The 25,435-nt window shown below is 35.1% G+C and overlaps 1 protein-coding gene and 1 long non-coding RNA gene across 11 annotated transcripts in view; one reads left to right on the forward strand and one right to left on the reverse strand.

Annotated features, from left to right (window-relative positions):
* Positions 1-25,435, forward strand: part of LOC309666985 — a 781,177-nt gene that overhangs the window by 696,661 nt on the left and 59,081 nt on the right. The gene's annotated exons all lie outside the window — the stretch shown is intronic.
* The window catches only part of TRMT11 (tRNA methyltransferase 11 homolog), a 74,290-nt gene that overhangs the window by 13,818 nt on the left and 35,037 nt on the right, over positions 1-25,435 (reverse strand). For 9 of the 10 annotated variants that reach the window (XM_082474787.1, XM_082474786.1, XM_082474792.1 and 6 more), the window contains 4 exons: positions 24,170-24,334; positions 22,745-22,817; positions 22,469-22,600; positions 14,851-14,971 (listed from right to left, as the gene is read on the reverse strand). In XM_082474787.1, coding sequence (XP_082330913.1) covers positions 14,851-14,971; positions 22,469-22,600; positions 22,745-22,817; positions 24,170-24,334 — 491 coding nt within the window. Of the gene's footprint in view, positions 1-3,063; positions 3,216-14,850; positions 14,972-22,468; positions 22,601-22,744; positions 22,818-24,169; positions 24,335-25,435 lie in introns of all 10 variants that reach the window. The other variant, XR_014267293.1, reaches the window with a different exon arrangement.

Raw genomic sequence — 25,435 nt, forward strand, 5'->3', positions numbered from 1 at the left:
GCTTACAGACCACCTTTCCCAAATTTCATAACTACTGGTTAAATTTTGGCACATGGCAGTACTTAAGGAAATATGAATAAAATATTAAGATTGTTGATTACACTATCTACTGTTTATCATTTTTATAACCAGAAATCAAGAACTTCTGTAGGAAAATCTGTGCTAGCTACAGATGGCTACATAATGGAAATACACAGCTTTCAGACCTATCACTTAACTTTGTAAGACAAACAGCAATTGTAAATATGACGAGAAACATACAAGTTCTGATTCAAGAAAGCAACTGATACATATTTGCAACTATGTGTTTTACATAAGTGAATTATTTAATTTTCTGCATCTTTTCACAGCAGATTATTATCTAAATTTTACAGATATGAAAAGAGACTAAAAGAGTTTAAATTATCTGCCACAAGTCACACATCTAGTAAGCAGTATTTCCAGAATTGTAGACTAGATCAGCCTTCAAAGCTCATGCTTTTTCCGTCACACTTTTTTTTTTTTAAAGTAGAAATTACATCAAAACAATGGTTAAAGAGTTAACTTCCCACATGGTAGATTAGTGGGTCGTTCAAAATGGAGTTTGACATTTAGAGGACGTTCTTCACGGAACAGCAACATATTTGGTAGCACATATTTCAGATCTAAACTTTTAGACAGAACTCCTTTAACCACTGTCCCACCCAGCCAATTTCCTGTCCTATCAGTACTGCTAATTCTAAACATAAACCACTCGAGGAATTTTAACACACTTGCCAAAAAAAATCAAAGGAAGCTTTACAATTGGTAGTGTACTTTTATGTGTACAGTGCCCTCTGCTGGCTGAAGCAGATAAATCCTTCTTTATAGTATTTCCTGCAGTGGATAAAGATAGTTCAAAGCAGAGCTGACCATCATGCATCCGACAGTCAGGAGCACTCTATCTCCCTCGCTGTCTCTAAGTCCTGATTGTTGTAAACGTCTAGAGTTACAGAGCAGCAACGTGATGGCCATTTTCCTTCAGAGGGCACTGGCATTTATTCACACCATTTCATTTTTAGAAGAATAGTGTGGAAATATACAAATACATATTTACCTTAGTGACTATAAAGTGTATCATTGTCATTTATGTCCATTTGCAAATTATTCTCGAGAAAAATAAAGGAAAAGTACATAAACTAGACCTTATTCAAGTTAATCTTTATTTTTACAAATAACTCTACATCAAAAGTAGAGCATCAAAAAGAACACAGGAGACATTAAAAGGAAAGTACTTCAGACACTTGTAATTTAATAAATGTTAATCTAAAGGGGAACAAATTCTCAAGAAAAGAAAAAAAACTGTATGTTGTGTAGTTACATCTGAAGCTGACACTTTGAATGGAACTAATGACACTCCGGATTACACTGGGAGAATACATATATGTAAGAGCGTCCTGAACATCATAAAACTGCTCAGACTTTAAAGAAACTAAAGTTGACAACTCCATTTAGGTAAAACTATCCTTCTAATTACTGCCTTCTCCCAGAAATCTGCCATTCTTTGTTATCATCTCCTCCTTAAACAGAAGGAAGGTGTTATGATTTTCCACAGTATGGCGATTCAGCTGCTTTTTTGGTTTGCTTCTCATGAGAAATGAGGCCTAGGTATGATGGGATTAAAATGTTTCTGTACCACTGACTTTTGAAAAGTGATATCAGGGTAATGATAAAATTCAGTGTATTTTGAAACAGAAAACTTTTAGCTAGCCATAACTATCTATTCCTACTCTTCTTTCAAATGGATGATTTAAATGCTGTTGAATTTGATTGTTTTTATTCTAGAGGGGCCCAGAACAATCACTGAACAATTACTATTCATTCCATAAATATTTACTGAGTGGTAAGCAAAACAGTCAAGCTCCGTGAATTCACAGTTATATACTAGCGGGAACAGACATTAAACAATGTATACCCAAACATATATTTACAAACTATGATTAAACACTGGGAAGAAAAGGGTACTATAAGAATATAAGGAGACACCTAGTTAGATGGGGGAGAAGAGAATGGATAAGAAAGGCTTCCCTAAGGAAGTGACATTTATCTGAGACCTAAAGGATGAATCAAATTTACTCGTAGAAAGAGAGGAGAAGAAAGCATTCTAGGGAACACATTGTGTTCTAGCGAACACAATGAGGGAGGAAACACAATGTGAAAAGACTCAGACTAGAAAGAGGTAAGTAAGTACATTCTGGGAACTGAAAGCAGGCTAGTGTGGCGAAGGCTTGCAAAACTAAAGGGAAGGTGGCACAAAATGAAACTGGAGAGACAGGCCAGAAGTCTAAGATCAGGCCGGCCTCGAAGGTTATGCGAAGGATTTTGAATTTTAGTCTAAATTTCACAGAAAGTTATTGATGACTTTTATGCAGGGGAGTTTCGTTATCTATTTACATTCTGAAAGATATTCTGGCTACCGTACAGGAAATGTAATGGTAGGAGAAATTCCAGAGGCAGGGAAACCAGCTGGAAGACTACTGCAGTAGTCCAGGAAAGCGGCACTGCACCATGTCCTTTGGGAAGCAGGGAGGAAGGATAAAAATACATGCACCTACTCAGCTACCCCAAGCCAGATTTCTAAAAGTTATCCTTAACTCCTGTCTCTCTTGCCTCAATTACTCAATTAGTCATTAGGTCCTGCCACATCTACCCCCCCGGAAGCTCTCAATTCCACTGTCTCGCCCACAATCTCCAGTTTCTACCTTTCTTAGTTGACAGCCTCATCATCTTCACATGACCATGCCAGAAGCGTCCAGGCTGGCATCACTGGCATCTTTCCATAATAAAAACTTGCCTGCATGTTAAAGCCCGGGTGACCTTCCTAAAACAAGAACTTCTGCCACTCTCCTAACTCACATTCCTCAGGGCTTGCCATCACCGATAGGATAAACTTGAAACTCTTTGGTATGTAAAGACCTTCAACACTAGGCAGGCCTTTGGTTTCCCACTTCTCAAGCCACTCCTCCCCACATACTTAGTATTTCAGTCATGCCTAAATGTCTAGGGTTCCCTGAATGCACCATAACCCCGCTCATGTCTCTGTACCTTTGCTGAAAATGCTGGCCTCTTGACTCAAGCACCATCTCCTCAGGTAGGCGCTCTCTGGTGTTCACAGAGCAACGTGCACTGATCACTACAGAACCAAACACGTTATGCTGGAATGGGTTGGGTCATCGTTTCTCCCACATGCAAGTTCTCTAAGGATAAGGACTCTGTTTTATCAGTCTGTTCTGTCTCAACACATGACACAAATGGTCCCATAAACACATGGTGAGTGATGAAAGCCATGGCTTTCCCCTCAGGGAACATGCAGTCAAATCAGAAAAAGAAAACATACAAAAATATGAAAACTACATGAATGTAAAAATCAGTAAAAGACAGTTTTCCTTCTTATTTCTCATCCTACCTTTTCCATTCACTCTCAACAAACACTTACATCCTTCTTTACAGAGAAAAAAAAAGGAGTCATCAGGTATGAATTTTCTCAACTTCCTTGCCCGCAGCCCCCCTCTACTACAAACCGGATCCCCTTGCTCAACTCTACAGTCTGTCTCATCACACCCAACCCACATTCTAACTGAAGCCAAAATTCTCTCTCACGGTATCCCTTTACTGCCAAAAGAGTTACTTTCAAAGAATCCCCCGACAATATACCTAAGAATAATCATCAATTTATAAAAATTACTGTTTAAAAACAAGAGCTTTCCCCTAGAAAAGGTGTCACTTTGGGGATGAAGTTGAAAACCATCTGGAAGAAAACCAAATGGCTTCTATTTTAATTATAGGTCAGGTTTAAGTTGTCCTTTCACTTACTGACAGCTCCTGATAATGAGATAATGATTTCTTCTACCTCACTAGTATTAACCTTAAGTCATTTATATTCTCAAAGTGGCAGCAGTTTATACAAAACAGCAGTTTCACTGCAAACACTTGAATACAAATGGCTTACGAACTTATTCTATGATAAGTGGAAAACCAATGATGCTGTCATCGTAAGTAAAAGCCATCAGACTGGTGATGCTCACCTAATTCTGTCGAGGATTCATGAAACAGATTAAAGGTATAATACACATTCTTTAATAAGGTGAGAGGAAGAAGGCAAAGAGATGGAAGAGGAAGACAGTGAGTAGATTTTCCTTCTTATAATCAGCAGAGAGTGAAAATGAAATGTAAATGACAGTACTGAACATAATGGACCTCAGTTCAGCTTCAGGGTAATTATCCATGTCCTGCTTTTGTTTAAAAATCCTGCTCCCCTTATCAAAGCTTCCCAGTGTTCTACATCTGGTACTGGACAGTAGCTATAGAAACCACCTGTGCTAAAGTTATACAACTATAAACAGCACTAGGCCATTTCCAAACCAAGGACAAGCAGGTCAAAAGTCTGGCATCCAATACTATTAAGGAAAAAAAACCTCTAGCACTATTCTTAATGGGAGCAAGGTAAGGGTTGGAAATCTTCATCCCTAAACTAGGTATTTACATATAACCTGTACTTGTAAAAAGTTTAATTACTCTGTAAGATATTAAGTTACCTAAAATTTGTTAAAATATTTTAATATATATAAAAATCTTTATATCTAGAGTTTTGAAAATGAGTGACATCTAATGATTGAACTTTGACATCTGGCACTCAACACATAATTTCTTTCTAACTAAAAAAAACCATCATGGATATTTGTGCTATCATGATGATACAGAACTATGAATACTTTCTACATACTCGCCACTAAAACCTATAACTCCGTAAAATTCAAAACTTAACCTCAAACATTAAAATACAGGCCAACACAGGGGATGAAAATGTAATGACAACTTATTAGTTACTATATCTAAAAGTCAATTAAAGTTAAGAAGAACCTTACTTACCCTAAGCAGCAGAGGATGAGTAACAGACCAAAACACGCATAGACATGAACATACATACTCTTGCTTTAACCTGGAGACAATTCATCTCCTAGGTGACTTCTTAAAATCATCAACAATCCATTAAAAGAAAAATTAATTAAAATACACATGCATTTATATATGTAAACATCAAAACCAAACAAAATTATTTTGCTTAGGGATGAATTCGAGAGTGATAATATTACAAAGGAAAGTAAGGAAGTGATTACCATAAAAGTCAGATTAGTGGTTTTACCTGCAGGAAGAGGTGTTTATGATCAAAAATAGCCACAGAAGGGGGTGCTCCAATACTCTGTAATTCTGACCTTGGTGGTGGTTACAGAGATGTTTACCTTACAATTATTCATTAAACTGTACCCTTAGGTTTTGGGCAAAAAAATACACATTAAAATCTCAGGGTTGGGTTCTTGGTGGGTCATGGAGTGAGAAGAAGACACTAGTTTGTGTCTGAATTTGAAAAACACTAGAAAGATAGTTCTAAATTAAATAACCATATGATAAATAAATAAAAATACAAAAAATAGAAAATGTGTCATTTGAGAATTGTAAAAAAAGCTCCAGAGGATTATGCTGACTATGAACATAAACCTCCCATTTCCCTAAACTATTCATGCCTTGGACTCCTAGATCATACTTGATATTTTGCAACTGACCTCTGCCTAAGATTCTGTAACAGCAGTTAAAGACTGTTTTACTGCCATGGTTTGAAAATATGAGCATTAGAGCTGGAATATTAAGATGGATGCTCTCTCTGCCTTCAGAAAACTGTTTTTTTCCTGCAAATAAAAGAGTCATATCCAAATAGCATCATAAGTAGAAGGATCCAGGTATCTTAAATGATTCCTTCTTGGAGCTAGTAGGGGATAGACTTTTGCTTTTTCTTGCTTTACCAGAAATAGTAATTTAAAACTATTATGACAGCATTAATTTAACAAAAAATCCAGTTTGGCAAAGTCATTTAGTTGCAGAAGTATAAAAGAAAAAGTCAAGTGATGACTCTGTAAAATTTAAATTCAAGGAAAAGTACCATTAACAGCAAAAGTAATTCATTCAGAACTAAGTAGATGGCATGATCCTTAAAACTGATTTAATACAATATGATATGCAGCATCAGGCTTCTTTCTGTTTTTATAAGCCTTTTTAAAATATCTCAAGTTGAAATATAATTTATAAATAATACAAATAGCTTCCTTCTGATTTCTAAAGCAAAATAATTTAAAAGACCCTCTCTTTCTCCCTCTCTCTCCCTTGCCCTCTCTCTCTCTCACACACACACACAGAGACACACACACAGACACAAATTTTGATGGTAATGAATACTGTATTGTACTACGACCTAGACTCAGTTCTTATCCAACTATCATGTTCTGACTTAGTGTCACCCTGTCTTATTTTTCTCACTGATAAATGAAGTAGCATCTATTGCCCACCAGGCATGTTATAAGATTGAAATACTTCATACCTAATCTCTAATCTTTCATAGCTCTAATCAAAAGGAAAATACCCAACCATCCTGGCAAGAGACAGGCAAAAAACAAAGTATTTCAGAAAGAAAGGTCAACAGGAAGAGACCACCTTTAATTCAAATGGCTGCCAAAGGAAAAAAAATTGACAACATCGATCCTGGGAAAGGATAATGCATGATGGAAACAGGCACAAGCATTACGTCAGCAAAACACCACCGTTTATGATTAGCAACACTACTATCATTCTAATATGGAAACTACTTATACAAAGACTAATTTCTTCCACTTCAAGCCATTCATAAATCATTTTCTCAAACAAGTGACCTCAGTTTCTCTTCTCTCTCTTCCTCATTTAAAACACTGTTGTTGTTGTTTTAATGTTAATGGTTCTTTTCTCCCTCCACAGCTTTAAAATCTTTCAGTCCTTTAGTCAAGTCTTTCAGTTTTGGCCACCTTCCATTCTGATTAATGAAGCATTCATAGGCTTCATGTTACTGGACTCTTTCATTTGGTCCAAAATAAAAAATTACATTAACTTTCATCACCTGCTACTATGACCTCCCAATATTCTCTACTTTAAATCGTGTGAACTATACTGGCTAGCTATAAAAAAAATAACAACTGATTTACACAATATTATAACTTTAGTCTAAATTAATGTCCATATGGTATCTAAAATTAAATTTATCTATACTTCAGTACTTCTCAAACCACCAGCAGTGTAAAGCAGGATGTCAAGTAAATAAGCCACAAAACAAATAGGGCACATGATGGTCCATTTAGTGCAATGACAATTTAAGATAATTTTCTTATATTTAACCAAGTACTATAGCATATAAAAGTTGCATGAATGTTTAAAAAAAAAATTTCAAGCAAGTCTTGAAAATGGCTGCTTTGGGTACCCGTTTGTCTATCCAAGTACATTGGTATAAAACACTGAGAGAGTATTATTTTGGGTACTTCACTGAAGACAAACTACTACACTTGATTTCTGAACTGTTCTGGACAACTCTAGAGATCAGCATTTTTCTCCTAAGAATTTTATATGAGAAAAATGTTTTATAGGAGTAACCACTGTGACCACAACTATATACAGCAGCATTGACTACATGTTGTATCAACAGGAAAAATAAGATCTAGTAAAAACAAATCACATTCTGCCATGGCCCCATGAGTGATGAGAAAAAACTGGCTTTAAAAGAAACTTGTAACATGCTACTCAAGAACATTTGCCTTTTAATCTTAGCATATTCTAAAGGTAGAATTGTGTTTTGGTAAAGAGGCAACATGATCTAGAAAAAAGGATAGAGAATTTCAGGGACAAAGAGGAGTTTTGGTCTCAAATTGGCCACTTCCTATTTAAGTGGACTGGGCTAGGCCTTGGCCACTTCCTCATCTCTAACAGAGGCAAAATAATAAGGTCAAATGGATGTGAAACCGCTGTAAAAAATAAAGCATTAAAACAGTGTTATTTGTCATTCACTTAGCTTTCAGACTATATCAACAGGGAATAATGACAGAAAACTAGCTTTCCTTAATCAGGCATCTTCATAATTTTAACATGGTTAGCAAGAATTTTCTCCTTTACTACTAATGTTCAGTAAGTCTGAAAACTATAGCCAATAATGTAAAGATACAAAGCTTTATGAAATATCTATATTCTTTAGATATTTTTTACATTTATAACTTATGTTTACATTTTAAAAGGGAGGGGGAGGGAGAACACTTTATAACAACACATCCAGTGGGTCAAAAGTTATACTGAAGTTAAACCTAACAAGTAACAAATCAAAAATGAAGAGACACAGTATACAAAAGTGTAAAAATCTAAAATTAATAGTCTTCCACTGCCAAAATCAACAACACTGAACAAGGTCGAGAATAATTTGTTAGATGTGCATGAGAACTGTTTGACAATTTTATGTCATCACTTTCATTATAAAGGACTGGGATCTTGCTGCAATTACATACACTCCTCTCCATACAAACAGAAGGTAGAAATGAAGTAATTAATTAAAAGCCAAACACGACTAATTTAACATGACAAAGTAATTTCAGTTATAATAAACTCCATACAAGTTAAAACTCACTGATTAAATTTGATCTTATAAAGTGAAGGCCATTTCAAAATATTACTTGAGCAACAGGCTTTCCTTGTTTTATAAATTAATTTGAAAGGACAAAAGTAAAATGATAAAAAGCAACCAAACAAAAATTAACACTGCCTTTATAGGTTTAAAAATATCTAAGGTGAGTGCCCTTATTTATCATTTTTAGATAGGAAAAAGCATTGTCAGAAGCATTCTTAGATCATTCTCTATTTCTTCTTCTGTGTATCAAATTTGCTTAGGGAAATATTATAAATCTACCAAAAAAAATATACTAGACTTTCTTAAACAAATTAAACTCAGGGAAAAGCAAATGTGAAATTGTCCACAATGGGTCTTAATTTTGTCACTAAAACAGAAATGACTGGTTTATTATGGGGCTCCATTAATTATTAAAGCCTTTTCTCTAGATTTTTCTCCTTCCAATTCTTTGGAACAGTGCTTCAAGCCCTCATAATCATCATATGGTGCAAGTACTTTTTATGGAGGCCACAAAATAAAGATTGCTGATGTCATTCACTGTACTTTCTAATATCAAGACTTAAAACTGCAAAATTTATAGGTAATATTTGTTTTTTAAATGTATTAAAATAAACATTAAATAACCTAACTTTATACCTCAACAAACTAGAAAAAGAAGAACAAACAAAGCTCACAGTAGAAGGAAGGAAATAAAGATCAGAGAAGAAATAAGTGAAATAGAGACTAAAAACATAATAGAAAAGATGAATGAAACTAAGAGCTGGTTCTTTGAAAAGATAAATAAAGCTGACAAGCCTTTAGCTAGACTCACTTGAAAAAAAAAAAAAAAGACTCAAATAAGTAAAATCAGAACTGAAAGAAGAAACTTTAAACTGATACCACAGAAATACAAAGGCTCATAAGAGACTACTATCAACACTTATATGCCAACAAATTACACAACCTAGAAGAAATTCCTAGAAACACACAACCTTCTAAGATTGGGTCATGAAGAAATAGAAAATCTGAATAGACCAATTGCTAATAGAAATTGAATCAGTAATCAAAAACTTCCCAACAAACAAAAGCAGAGGACCAGATGTCTTCATTTGTGAATTCTACAAAACATTCAAAGAAGAATTAATACCATCTTTTTCAAACTCTTCCAAAATATACAGGAAGAGGGAACACTTCCAAACTCATTCTACGAGGCCAGCATTACCCACAACCAGACAAGGATACCACAAGAAAAGAAATTACAGACTAATATCCTTGATGGATATAGATATACAACTCCTCAACAAAATATTAGCAAACCAAACTCAACGATACATTAAAAGAATCATACACCATGATCAAGTGGAATTTATTCCAGGGATGCCAGAGGAGTTCAATACAAGTCAATAAAATGTGATACACCACATTAACAAAAGGAAGAATAAAATTATATGATCATCTCAACAGATGCAGAGAAAGCATTTGACAAAATTCAACATCCATTTATGATAAAAATTTGTATGGAACTGCAAAAAAGCCCAAATAGCTGAAGCAATCTTGAGAAAGAAGAACAAAGCTGGAGGTATTATGCTCCTTGATTTCAAACTATATTACAAAGCTATATCAATTACAGCAGTATGGTTTTAGCATAAAAACAGACACATAGATCAATGGATGAGAATAGAGAACCCAGAAGTAAATCCATACTTTTATGTTCAATTAATTAATTTATGACAAAAGAGCCAAGAATATACAATGGGGAAAGGACAGTCTCTTCAATAAAGAGTGCTGGGAAGACTGGACAGCCACATGCAAAAGAATGAAACTCTATCCTCTTACATCATACACAGAAATTAACTAAAATGGATTAGAGACTTGAAGAAAACACAGGTGGTTTCTTGACATTGATCTTGGTGATGATCTTTTGGATATGACTTTAAAAATAAGGCAACAAAAGCAAAAATAAACAAGTGAGACTACATCAAACTAAAAGCTTTCTGCACAGCAAAGAAAATCATCAACAAAATGAAAAGGCAACCTACCGAATGGGAGAAAACATTTGCAAATCATGTATCTGATAAGGGTTAATATCCAAAATATACAAAGAACTCATACAACTCAAAAGCAAAAAATTAAAATAAAAAAAAGGGCAGAGGATCTGAATAGACATTTTTCCAAAGACAACATACAGATGGTCAACAGGCACTTGAAAAGATGCTCAACATCACTAATCACGGAAATGCAAATCAAAACCACAATGAGATATCATCTCACACCTATTAAAATGGCTGTTATCCAAAGGAAATAACAAATGTTTGTGAGGATAAAAAGGAAAGGGAACCTGTGTGCATTTTTGGAAGGAAGGTAAATTGGTGCAGCCATGATGGAAAACAATATGAAGACCCCTCAAATTAAAAACAGAACTAACATATGACCCAGCAATTCCACTTCTGGGCATTTACCTTATGAAAATGAAAACCATAATCTGAAAAGATACATACACCCCCACATTCAGTGCAGCATTATTTACAACAGCTGAGATATGGGAGCAAGTTGTATGTTCATCAATGGATGAACGGATAAAGCAGATGTGATATGTATAATAGAATACTCCTCAGCCATAAAAAAAGAATGAAATCTTTCCATTTGCAACAACATGGATGGACCCTGAGGGCGTTAAGCAAAGTGAAATAAGACAGAAAAAGACAAACACCATATGATCTCACTTATATGTAGATTCTAAAAAACAAAACAAACAAAAAAACGAAGCTTATTAAGACAGAGAACAGATTGACAGTTGTCAGGGGGTTACAGGTGGGAGACAGTGGAGGGGGTCAAAAAGTACAAACTTCCACCTATAAAATAAATAAGCCATGAGGAGGTAATGTACAGCATGGTAACTAGTTAATAATAGTGCATTGCATATCTGAAAGTTGATAAGAGAGTAGATCTTGAAAGTCCCCATCATGAGAAAAAAAAATTTGTAACTATGTATGGTGATGGATGTTAACTAGACTTACTGTGGTGATCATTTCATAACGCATACAAACATTGAACCATGATGTACAGATGAGAAATATGTCAATTATACCTCATTAAGAATGCTAATGTCACTCACTTTACTTTCTCATTTCAAGCCTAAAACTACAAAATCTATAGGTAATATTTGTTTTTTATACGTATTACTCATGTGGCTGGCACATAAATGTTAGCTATTATTCTTATTATTACTAATTCAAATAAGTACACTAAGTGCTGTGATTTCTAAGGGCCGTAATGTTACTATCTGAATTATCAAATGTCTTACTACTTCCCTCAAAATATAAAAGACATGAGAAGTGACTGGGAGAGTATGAAAAAAGCATACTCTAACATACAACAGAAGGCTTTTATTCAATGTGACAGATACTGATAATCAGTGTTATGCACTGAATTGTGTGCCTCAAAATTCGTATGTTGAAGTCCTAATCCCCAATATTTCTGTACTTGGACATAGGGCCTTAAAGGAGGTGAATGAAGTTAAATGAGGCCATCACTGTGGGGTGGCAATCCAATAGCACCAATGTCCTTATAAGAGGAAGAAACATCAGCAGTGTGTATGTACAGAGGACACAAAGAGAAGACGGCTGTCTACAAGCTAGGAAGAGAGGTCTCATCAGAAAACAAACCTGCTGGCTTTGGACTTCCACCCTCCAGAACTGTGAGAAAATCAAGTTCTTTTATTTAAGCCACTCTGTCTGCAGTATTCTGTTATGGCAGGCTGAGTAGACTACAGTTAATTTAAAAAGTCAGTAAAAGCAGGAAAAAATTAAAATGCTTTGTTAATATATTAAACATCTTATTTCAACTTAAAAAATTGTATATTCAGGGACTTCCCTGGTGGTCCAGTGGTTAAGACTACGCTTCCACTGCAGTGGGCGTGGGTTCAATCCCTGGTTGGGGAACTAAGATTCCACGTGCCGCGTTATCAATCTTTTGATACAGAATTAAGACCTGCAAAGATGCCCAGTTTTGGCTTCTGTAAAATGAAGCAAGAACTTAGACTCTTACAAAGCAACCTCAGTACAGAAACCTGGATTGCAGTAACTTTTTTCCAACCTGTTATAGTTATCTCAACCATTTCCAACACAAGACTCTAAATTTTTTAGCAATTCACTTTGTCCTATCTTTCTAAAGCATTCATATTTGTTTCTACAGAAATGACAACTTTATTCTTCCATTCATATTTCACTGGTCTAACTAGTATTTAATTAGATTATATAAATGCCATAGCAAATATAACTGGCATAAACAGCTCACAGGAAAAACACAAGTGACTCACAATAGACAATTCATCTGTAAGTACAGAAGTATACAGATATAGTAGAGACCAAGTAACTCACTAGCTCAAAGTATCTGACCTATTCTAGGCATCACGCATTGTGTTTTAGAGCAGGAATAGCCAGTACTGGTTAATCAACTGAGTTTGAAATGAGGTTAGTTAAGAGGGCTTCTATGGTACAGTCCTCCCTTGGCATCCACAGGATATTGGTTCCAGGACCCACTGTGGATACCAAAATTGGCAGATGCTCAAGTCTGAGAGTCGGATCTCGGCATCCACGGGTTCTGCATGCTCAGTTTCAACCAACTGTGGATCGTGTACCACATTTAGGATGCACAGTTTGGCTGAATCTGTGGATGTGGAACCCTCGGATAGGGAGGGCTTATTGCATATCCAAATAAATGGTGGCCATTTTAAATGATCGCTTTGGAAGGTTGTCACTGTGTCAAATAATTTGAAAACTCCTCTTTTGGAATTTCTGAAAACTGCTTATGTTTTAAACGTTTTATGGTAAACTGTCATCCTTGGAACGAGATTTGACTTCCAAAAAACATTAAGTGACCTGTCTGGTATAAAATGTGAGCAGCAAAGTCCAGGAATATAATTTGAAGAAAAGCAAGGTGTACTATAAAGTAAAATAACTGTGTAATATATTTCTTCTTTAAATGTAAATCTAAAAGTTTTAAGAACATGCTGAATAATTATGACATAAGTATACTGAGTACAAGATGCCACTCCAAGAATATCTATTTGCATATAAACGTCTAGTATTTGTTTAAAATGACTATCAGACACTCATTTTAATTACATCACATATACCTTTACATATGTATGTATGTGTGTACACAAATACATACATACACATATACATAAGAGTGGACACCAATCAACTTTATACACACCCACACACACACATATGTATATGTATATATACACATAGCTTAGCCTTCAGAAATGCCCTGATACTGGAGCCCAATTATTGAGGAAATTTTGTCACATTGAAGATTCTGAACCTTACTCTGTCATAAAAATGAGTCACTAAAATTTTTGCATCAATAAGTGACTTAATGAATGCAGTGTTTTAGGAAGATTTATTTAACATGTAAGAACTAGAGGTGTGAAAAATGGAAGGAGAAAGGTAATTTAGGAGATTATCAGCATAAACCAGGTATACGGTAATAAGGGTCTAAATTAGAGACAGACAGGAAATGGAAATTAAAAGGACAAAAACAAGAAATATGTAAAATAATATATGCAAAAGGGACTGTACAAACATTAGTTTTTATTATTGTGAAAGAACCCATAAGCTGTGAAGTAGATGAAAAAAATCAAATGCAGAGTAAGGATGAGTAAGACAAAATCCTCAGGCAGTAACATCCTGTTCTTTTCCCCTTGCCCTACAAATCCAAAACAAAGATGGGGCTTACTCAAATTTCTAGTGAATATGGAAGAGCTTTAGTTGTCAATCAAGATAAGTACAGCCCAAGGAGCATTCTGTAGATTTAATTAAGCTCCATTATGAGGTATTATTCATATCAATTCTGATCTGGATATGAAGGAACAGATGTTTTGTTCTTTCTTCTCAAGCTTAAATGAATTATGTGTGGGGGAGAAAGAGAAAGAAAATGAGAGAGAGAACACATGTCGGACCCTAACAGATGGGGGCAAATTACTTTCTCCTTTATACAGAGTGACATTTTCTCTTTAGTATAGTCTGCAATCAAGTAGGTTCTGCTTTTGGAAAGAAACAGTAACTAGTACATTGCTAATTAGACAATGGTTGTTTAATTAAGAGTGCTCTGTTTTATAACTGCGTTAGCCCAAGGATGTCAAATAAGCCTGAAAAGTAAAGGTCAACTTTTATTTCTAGCCTTCAACTTCTATATTCTATTCCTACCCTCTAAACTCCACCAAAGGCCACAAACCTGTTCAACTTTTGCCTCTTCCTGAACTCGTCGATAATTTTTTAAAAAATCAAGGACTAACATTTCCAAACTTCATTAGAGGAAAACTAGAAAAATCTACTTCTAATTCTTCCAGAATTTATCTGAAAAATACTAGGGTAATTTACCTCAAATTCCTTCACCTTTTCCATCGTTATCAAGCGCCTTGATGTGTGACTGGAAAGCTTCTGCTCACAGTTGCTGATGAGTTTCAAGCAAGGGTGCCAGGGTACCATCTCTTCAGTGTATCTGAAGAAAGAACAGCTGACTGTTAGGAACACTCACGTGTGCGCCCCGCAAAGGGTCACCATGGGGGTTATCCAGGGCGGTATGGGACGTCCTCCCACTACATGCTATACCATTTTATTTCACATACGTTAATCGTCCATATAATCCATAAACAATCTGCATTTTTAAAAAGCAAAGTATTTAACATTACCACATCCAAAGAAAGTAGTTTAATTTTTTTACCTGTATAATGAGGATGAGAGAGAACACAAGTATGTTTTATTGAAGAATGCCAAGCATTTAAACCACAAAAATACAAGATGACAATTCTACCCTAAAGGATCCCACAAGAGCACATAAGACAGACAGAAATACATTCCACAACAACCCCCTAACATTCATGAGGGACTGATTCAACTGGGGATTTTTATAAATTCCCAAAGTAAAGTCCACTACAGCATATACCCCTTTAAAATGAAATGTCCCTGCAAAATTTTTTATGACATCTTGAGACCTCTATTAACCTTGTTATATAAGATTATTCAGATAAACTACCACTAAACTAAACACTACAGATGACATCAATCCTCTGCCATGAAATAAAACCAAAGTTATGATAAAGAGCAGTGGTGCCTGCTGCTGTACAGCACATGTACTTAGTGAATGAAGATGACGACACCTAGAAAGCAGGACAGTCAGGGTGCAGTAGTTCAGAACTTCATGTCTGATAGGTTGTTGGCACTAATCTTGGTAGAAGAAACAGGTAACAAATGTGGGGGAAACAGTTATGGAGCAGAATTCAGAACAGCAGGAGAGAGGGCTCACTAGGTAGGGGCACCTTTAAGAACACTGTGACTGCCAGTTTTTATTTTTCCTTTGCAAACCTTCATATGTTTCTAGATAAACAGCCTGCAAACATTTCTTATACGGGAAATCTTAAAGCTCTGATCCAAAACGGGAAAGGTGCTGATCAGCGCTTCCTGTAAAGGACCACCATCCGACCAGCCAATTCTAATGCATCAATACTGTCTTCCCCACCACTCGTTCACTCATTTCTCTAGGTCCCTGTGACCTTCAACAAGCTCTCCCTCATTACCTTGACCACATGCTCAAAACTTTCAGCACCCACTTACCTAGCAACATTCATAATGCACTTCACTTCATTATCAGTGGAAGGAATTCTCTTGAAGTCATTCTCTGCCTCCCTCCTTAGGCCTTTCCAACAAATAATGGCCATTTCAGATTTCATCTCACCTAATAATTCTCTAATGTTCACTATACAGTCAGAAATGTGCTCCTATAACATTAAGTTGATGTCAAATTTGGAGTCTTCATACAAAGCATTTATGATATGAAAGAATACATTCTACACCATAGTTGACAGACTTAAGTAATGGTAACAAAGAGAAGATATAGTTTTGACCTTAGGCTTGCAAACATCAGGGTTTATAAATGTCTGAAATTGTCAAATTTAGTAATGTACCCTTTTTTAAAGAAAAAAAATCTTATTTCTTGGCAAAGGAAAAGGTATTCTTATTAAATTTTATTTATATACCTTTTATTGACAAGGTATTTTTATTAAAATGTTTCTTAAATGTATACAAACATAAATTCCTCATGCTTATATAATTTATATAACTATAAAACCCAAAACAAATTTATAAATTAAATCAAAGTACAAAACCAATACAATTTTAATTAATATTTATGACATGAATAATGCTAAACTGGTGAAACTAAGTCACTGGCATTTGGCTTAACAGCAGAAAAACATTTACACGTTCTAGATTATTTTTTGACTTGATCTTTGAGTTTAAGCATGAAAGGACATCATTTAGGTCATCATTATCATTAACAAACTTGTTTTTAACCACTACTCTATTATATGAATGAGCCAAACAATTTAACAGTGTACTCCCAAAATATCACACTAAAAAATAAAAAACAGCAGTTAAAAATTATTTACTATATATTTACTAACATATTTCATACTAATGGACTGTTTGCAATCTGTTAAGTAGAAGCTATAAATCTGTACTATGCCTAGACTATTATGATAGTATGGTATCTTATCTTAATTCCTTGTTTTTAGTACTATTCCCCTATAACCTAAGCATCTATTTAAAATCTAAATCAGCCAGAATAGGTAAATCCACAGAGATAGATAAGTGGTTGCTAGGGACAAGAGCAGTAGTGACTGCTTATGCATACAGGGTTTCTTTTTGGGATGATAAAAATGTTCTAGAGGGCTTCCCTGATGGCGCAGTGGTTATGAATCCACCTGCCAATGCAGGGGACACGGGTTCAAGCCCTTGTCCGGGAAGATCCCACATGCCGCGGAGCAACTAAGCCCATGCGCCACAATTACTGAGCCTGCGCTCTAGAGCCCACGAGCCACAACTACTGAGCCCGTGCACCACAACTACTGAAGCCCGCACGCCTAGAGCCCATGCTCCGCAACAAAGAAGCCTGCGCACCGCAACGAAGAGTAGCCCCCACTTGCTGCAACTAGAGAAAGCCCACGTGCAGCAACGAAGACCCGACACAGCCAAAAATAAATAAATAAATAAATAAACTTATTTAAAAAAATGTTCTAGAATTAGACAGTGGTGATGGTTGCATAACTTTGAGGTTATATTAAAAACCATGGAGTTGTACACTTTAAAAGGGTGTATGGTATACAAATTATATTTCAAGCTTTTTTAAAAAAGCCAAAAAAAAAAAAAAAAAAAGTGTATAGGTCCCTAGCTTTTCCATCAATCAATTTTGACAGTCATTTATTTTCCTGTGAATCTTCATGACTCAAGCTAACTCTTCCCAAATGTCATTAGAGTTTCACTTCGCATTTGAGAAACAGATTTTGTGCTGATTGGAGCACTTACTGAAAACAATTTAAAGAATCACTTTTCTGTTTCCTGTATGAAAGATGAAAAACAACATGTTCTGTTCTGTTTTGTGTGGCTCTGAGCCACCACAAAATTCATTTTATCACAATTAAAATTTATCCCCAAATCTTACTTTGGAGTACTTTATTAGACTTCTTCACTTTGTCATCATTTTTATCACAAGCACTAGCAGTTGGATTTCTAGTAAAGGACATCCTTCACAAAGAAACACAGTTTCTAATCACTTCAAGAGCATTATCTGTGTATAAATGACAATTAGAAAACAACACATAGGGATATGTGGAACCTGGGCAAAAAGCTACACTCACTCAACAGCTTAGCAACTCCTATAATATCAAATAGACGAGTTGAATGTATGCCCTGCCCAAATCAATGTTACACAGATCTTCAGGGTCATTTGCAAATAGTTGAAATTGTGAATAATAAACTCACAAATACCAAAAGTCAAGAATAATTTTATGTGGTAAGTCTCTATGAGTAATAAGTAAACTACTAGGAGAGCACATATGAAGGATTGATGAATTCTGCTTAGAAGGTTTCAGAAAGTGTCACAGAGGTGGTAACAATTAAGCCAGGCCTTGAAAGATGACTAGAATTTTAGGGCTGAGGAAAGAAGAAACAGTATATCAAGCAATGGGTACAGAATAAATAAAGGTTGAAGGACATAACATATACAGAGTGTCTTGATGCTGGCCCAAAGTACAATATACTAGAGTGGGGAGACTCTGCACTAGAGGAAGCAGAAGTTTGTTGAGTAGCAGTTTCTTCACCACAATTTAAATTACCAAATAGTGAGAAAATCCTTTTTCAATCATCAGTTCTGACAATTCTTCACAAATAACTAAGCTGTTAGGTAGTATTTTGTTTTTATCGTCTTATACCTTTCAAAATGTCTTGGGTTTTAAAAAAAATAAAAATGTTCTGGGTTTAATGAATAATACCTTAACTTGATTATAATGTGCAAGTCTTATTTTTAAACTTCAATCATATAACAGGATTTGGCTGAGTAAATTAATTCAATAGTAGGACTAAAAGCCTACATTCACTATACCAAAAATACAAAAGTTTTCAAATTAAGCTGTGCTAAGGTACAATTTTTAAATGAATTCTTTATTCCTAGTCTAATAAAAAGCTATATTTGCAATACAACATAACCAAACTAATTCTAAATTGTTTAATTCAGAAGCAAGAATATTATTTCAAACTTTTGCAGATGACTTTAAAGTTCATCTAATACTGTGTTATTTTAAAAAGAGTAAATACTTTGGATTATGTTTACTGCAAAAGTGAAAATAGTTCATTCCCTAATATAAACTCAAGACAAACTAAGCTCATTAATAAGATCACTTTGAGTTAAGGGGAGGAGAAGGCACAAAAGAAGTCTAGTTATGAACATCAGAAGACCTGACAAATAAGTCAGGGAAGTAAATGCCATAGTAGTCTTTCCATGTGTGTCCTAGCCTGGATGAAATTTCTCCTTTGATAAAACATCTAAGGTAAAAAAAAAAAAAAAAAGGGACAAAAACATGCTTCCCTTTTTTACTTCTAAAAAATCCCTTTGGTTATATGGACTTGGAAATTTCCCCTTGTCGAAAATTATTAAAAGAGAAGTCACAAGAAATATCCAGTGGCCATTTTTTAAGGTCTTCAGAAATACTAAAATAGTTGAAAGTGCCTCCAGTTTCACTTTCTTTAAAAAATAAATAAATAAAAAAATTACACAAGATATTCATAACCACATTTAATTTCAATTATAATTAAATAATAAACTACAAAATAGTGGAAAGCCAGAAATGCCAGAATATAAGAAACACACAAAAACTAATGAGGATATTTCAAAAGGACAGAGGAGCCACCTCAGAGGGACTCCTGCTGATCATAAATCTGGGACAATTTGAACAACAAAATAATGATAGTAATAAATTATAACCCAATGAATAATATAGGAATCTATGACTCCATACCAATATAAATTAATAAATTAATGGGAGGGAAGGGAAAACTAATCCTTATAGTAGAATGCCAACTTAAAATGCAGAAGGAATGATGGAATAGAAAAGTCACCATTATGGTGGTTGTCAACAATAGAGTTGTCAATGTGAGTAGTCACCTGATGAAGAACAAGATATTGGTGTAATCTTGTGATACCTCCCCCTGGGAAATAGTAATCGAGAAGAACATGATAACTCACAGCAGAGAAACCTGACAGAGAACAACATGACCAGATGATCAAGTTTAAGACATCCAGTAGAGGTTGGCTCTGTGTGCCCCACAATGCAGTGCACTAAGAGCACAGTATCATTTTTGTGGTATTTCTACCAAGAGCATTGCCTGAGTCTGGTCAAGGAAGAAACATCAGATGGACCGGGTTAGGGGTCAACCTTCACAATATAAGCCCTGTACTCTATAAAACTGTTAAGGACACAAAAGATAAGGACAGATTGAGGAAATATTCTAGACTGGAGGAGAACGACATGATGGGTCAATGCAGTACATTTTCCTAGATAGAATGCAATCAGTAATATCTGACTGGGGTCCATGATCTGGACAGCAGCACTATCAATGCTGATTTCCAGACTTCAGGGGTTGATGGTGATTTGACAACAATGCTCTTGCTTCTGAGAAATGCAATGAAATATGCAGGAGTGATGGGGCATCATATCTGCAACTTCTCAAATAGTTCCAAAAAAAGATTAATGATAATGGGCATGTGATTAATGTAATGGGTGAGGAAAGGGGGGTAGAGGAGGTGTATGTTAATAGTTGGAAATTTTGGATGGGAGAGAGATGGGAGTTTTTTGCATTTGAAACTTGTCTGTAAATTTGAAATATATTTCAAATAAATTTTTAAAAATTCCAGCTCTGAAAACTTGAATTAAAACAAAAAGACAAGTTAGTTTGCTGCTGGAGTTCAGCTTGTCTAAGGCAGAAACCACTTTAGAATAAAAATAAACAAATATGCTCTTCTCTGAAAATATTAATAAAACACCATCTATCACTTCACATACCAGACACCTGAGATCTTGGCAAGATGTTGAATTATGTGAACAGCACTAGGAATAATAAAAACAATAAACTAGCTAGCTTTTAACTTTAGACAAGTCATTTCACTCCTTGGAATTAATTTCTCTTATTTCCAGAATTAAGAAATAATTGATTTCTTAACAGAACATAAGCCCTGTGTTAAGGGGTATGGGTATGAATGTGTACAGTCTTATTAGCTGATAAACAAGATGCAAAACTAAAGTTAGGTCATGGCTTCCCTGATGGTGCAGTGGTTAAGAATCCGCCTGTCGATGCAGGGGACATGGGTTCGAGCCCTGGTCCGGGAAGATCCCACATGCCGTGGAGTAACTAAGCCTCTGCGCCACAACTACTGAGCCTGTGCTCTAGAGCCCATGAGCCACAACTACTGAAGCCTGTGTGCCTAGAGCCCGCGCTCTGCAACAAAAGAAGCCACCCCAATGACAAGCCCGCACTCCGCAACGAAGAGTAGCCCCGGCTCGCTGCAACTAGAGAAAAGCCCGCGCGCAGCAACGAAGACCCAATGCAGCCAAAAAATAAATAAATAAATTTATTTAAAAATAATAATAATAATAAAATAAAGTTAGGTCATGGTAGCTCCCAATGAAACATTTATAAAAGAAACAACAAAAAAGCATAGCTTCCAACTGCTGAGGGACCATCCACCATTATGAAAAGACAAACAAGATATCACTGGTCTAAAATGCTTTTTGTACAATTATGTATAGTAAATATAGAAATTAAAATAATTTCTAAAAAAAGATATCTATAGCATATTGAACAAATAGCCAAATTTTCAGCTTGACACTGCCTTTCAAATCTAAAGATCCTGTTTTGTCAACACATCTTGTCTTTCATTGTTGGTGTACACAGCTCTGTTTATAATTAATAATTACTGAATAATAAAACCCAAACCAATAATGTTGAACCTAATCAGGGTTTTAAATATATGCATAGCTCTTAGTTTGTTTGGTCTTAGCTTTTAAAAAAGATTTTACTGCACTTACGGTGATCATAAGAGCCAATATATATTCAAGCTAACTAGCAGTTGATAGATGAATCACTCAGCTAAGTTGTTAAAATTTATCTAAGTTTATGGCCTGGCAAAAGAGCTATTGAACACACAGGCCCCGAGCTAAGTATGGTATACAACAGGGGCAAACTTTTGCTCTTACAGGCCAGATAGTAAATATTTTAGCCTTTGTGGACCACATGTGTTTCTGACACATATTCTTCTTTGTTGTTTTTTTCTTTTCTAACAACCCTTTAAATAGGTAAAAACCAGTCTTAGCTCAAGTGCCTTACAAAAACAGGCTGAAAACCATATCAGGCTCACAGGCTGTAGTTTGCCAAACCCTGATGTAAAATAAAAAGTTCAAAGCAATTCAATCAATAAGAAGAAGGGGCCTGTTTTATGCAGCGTGTTGGTAAATGAAGGCCATCATACACATTAAACACAAAGATATTTACTCTGAATATGATTAGAGACAGGGAAAAAAAGTATGCTAGATATACAAATACCATAAGAAAAAGTAAAATTATTTAATATTTTAAATAATTAAAAGTAAAATTATTTAATATTACATACTCTGGTGTGTACACTGGTAACCAATAGACTAGTCTTCCACCTAATACGAGGGTCTCAGCTGCAAAGTTTAACAGGTCAAAAAACATATCACTCAGATGATAACTCAAGGAAACAGGAACGTGGCTTTCTGGACTAGACAAAGAAAACGAAATTTCAAAATCAGTGAAAAACTTAAAAACCAGTGAAAAACTTTAAGACTATTAAACTAAGCTAATTAAAAAAAAGCAATATGCTTCTTCCCAAAGTAGTAACATACCATATTTAACTTTTACTTACCATTTTTCTATCCCCTTTGGTATTTCCTTCTGTGAACCTGTTCTTCTTGTAGACTCTCTAATACCATATGGAGCTAGACAGAAAACAGAGGTAACACGGATAGTCAAAAGTCACCTAATCACCACTGCGAAGCAGATGGACATCATGTGCCTCCAGATGTGACACCCTGAGAAGGACACATCACCTATGCAATATTCCAGCTGAGAATGAATAACAAGAGGGACATTCTATTTAAAACACTGGGAGGGCAGGCAAGCAGGTGACTGTATTCTTCAAAATGTCAATGTCATAAAAGACAGAGAAAGGTCGTGAAAATGTTACAAATTAAAGGGGGGTTAAAAGATATGACTACTAAAGGCAATACCTGACACTAGGCTGGATACTGCACTTCAGGGAAAAACATGCTATAAAGGATATTACTGGGTCAATTGACAAAACTGGATGAGAAACTACAGATTAAAGAATTAGCGATTCACTGAAATTGGTAACTGTACTTTGGCTATCTAAGAGACTATCCCTATTCTTAGGAAATATACACTGAAGTATGGGTAGGGTGAAGGGCCATGATGTATACAACTTACTCTCAATTGATCAGGAAAAAAATTACGTATTTTTATAAATACACATAGAGAGTGAGAGCAAATAATAAAGTAGATTATTAATAAAAAGTCACTCAATTTTCAAAAGTATATTCATACTGATATTCATACTTGCTAATTTTTCTTTTGTTAGATTTGAAAATATCTAAGTTACCAAAGAACTGAAAAGGTCTGAGATGGAAGGGTTGAGATACTATATGCCACTATATACAGATTTACTGCCAAATACTATAGAAAAGGCAGATTTATTCTTAGATAGGATGCCTGAAAAGCCCAAGAACTCACATGGCATGAGAAAACAAGTTCTCATGCACATTCTTGAAGCTCAGTGGGTTCACAAGCACAGTGGGTCACACCCAAATTTCTTGTAACTCTAGAAAGGAGATGCCAGTTACAACGGGCACAACAAAAAAAAAAAAACATAAAAGCTTACACATAGAGAAATGGGAGATATCTGAAACTTTCTTCTTCAAATCTGATACCATAATTGCAAATGACATTTTGGCTCCAGTTGCTATACTAATAACCAATTACGGTCAAATATAAAACTAATATAAAAACAAATTTATGTCTTAAAAAATAAGCCAAAGAGAAAAAGGGATGACAATTTAATACATATAGTTTAAAAAATCAAAACCACTGAGCTAAATTGGTGTCCTGCCCTACATTCATAATTTTTTCCTTCTAACTATGTGAAGAAGTCAGGGGTGAGGGGAACACTAATACAAGTTGGCTTTTTTTGTTGTACTGATAAATTCTGTACTTTAAATGTAAGTGACTTTAGGAACCTAATCCTACTCCTACTTTTGTATAAAAATAAACTTACGATCAGTGATGACTGCATCAAAATATGTGCCCTTCCTCCAAGAAGGTTTAGATGCATCTGAAACCAGGACATCAAGGTAATACTTCTCTAAACCATACTGACGAAGATTTGCCCTAATGTTTTCATCTGGTCCTCTCCATTTCTGGTTTTTCCTACTAGCCTTTCCTGAAGGGAAAGAAAAAGGAAGACAGAACTAACAAACAACATTCTTATCTCGTCATTTAGCTAAAAGTAACATTTAACTTATCTAAACCTATATTTAATCAAATAAAACTTGCTTTCATTTAAAATCTTAATTTTATTTATACAAAGAACAATTACTTTTATTTTAACTTATTGCAAAAAATATTTTGAAAAGTAAACTGTACTGATGTCTAACTATCCTTTCACATAAAACTGCCTTAAAACACTCATTCAATAATTAATGCATTCAAAGCATACTAATAAAGATACAGAGTTAAACAGAACATGGTCCCTTTCCTCTAGCAGTGTACAAATACTGAGGAATTAGATAAATGGAACAGAAATGAAGAGAGCTAACTTGGCAAATGCAGGAGCTGTGACCATGGACAGAGGAGGTAAAACGAGAACACAAGAGATGAAAAGTTAAAGTGGGGGGCTCAAGGAAGAAGTTCAAAAGTTTTAGTTTAGGAGACATGAGTGGATGATGATACCATCAGTTAAGATCTGAGAAACCAAGAGGAAAAGAAAACCTAGGAAGAAAGATGAGATTCATTTGAGATATATCAGTCTTGATATATACCTTGAGGTACCTACAGAAGCTTCAGAAAGAGATATTCAGCAGGTAGTTAGAGGCCAGAATATATATACTTGAGAGATATCAGTATATAAACTTAAGTTAAATCTATAAGAATGAATGATATTTCTGATTAACCTAGGTGGTAATTACATAAGTGTTTGTTCGATAATTACTCTTGTTATTTTAATAAACTCTTCTGTATTATGATCTACTTCACAATAAAAACAAAACTTAAAAATCAAAAGAAGAAGAATGACATGACTCTGCACAATATGATAAAAGGGGTCAACGAGAGATGCCTGGAGAAAAGCAACATATAAACAGACACAAGAAAACTGCAGGGCCTTCAGGAGACTGAGGTGGAAACAAAGAAATCAAAGTACCACCCAATGAAGCCACTGTCTAGGAAACCAAGGGATGCATTATGAAGGTCAACACTGCCAAATACTGTAGATCTGTGGCCTTAGTAAGATTTTTCAGTAGGCATGCAAGCTGAAAAATAACAG

The sequence above is a fragment of the Balaenoptera physalus genome (assembly GCF_965194825.1).
Source record: "Balaenoptera physalus genome assembly, chromosome: 9".
Taxonomy (NCBI): domain Eukaryota; kingdom Metazoa; phylum Chordata; class Mammalia; order Artiodactyla; family Balaenopteridae; genus Balaenoptera; species Balaenoptera physalus.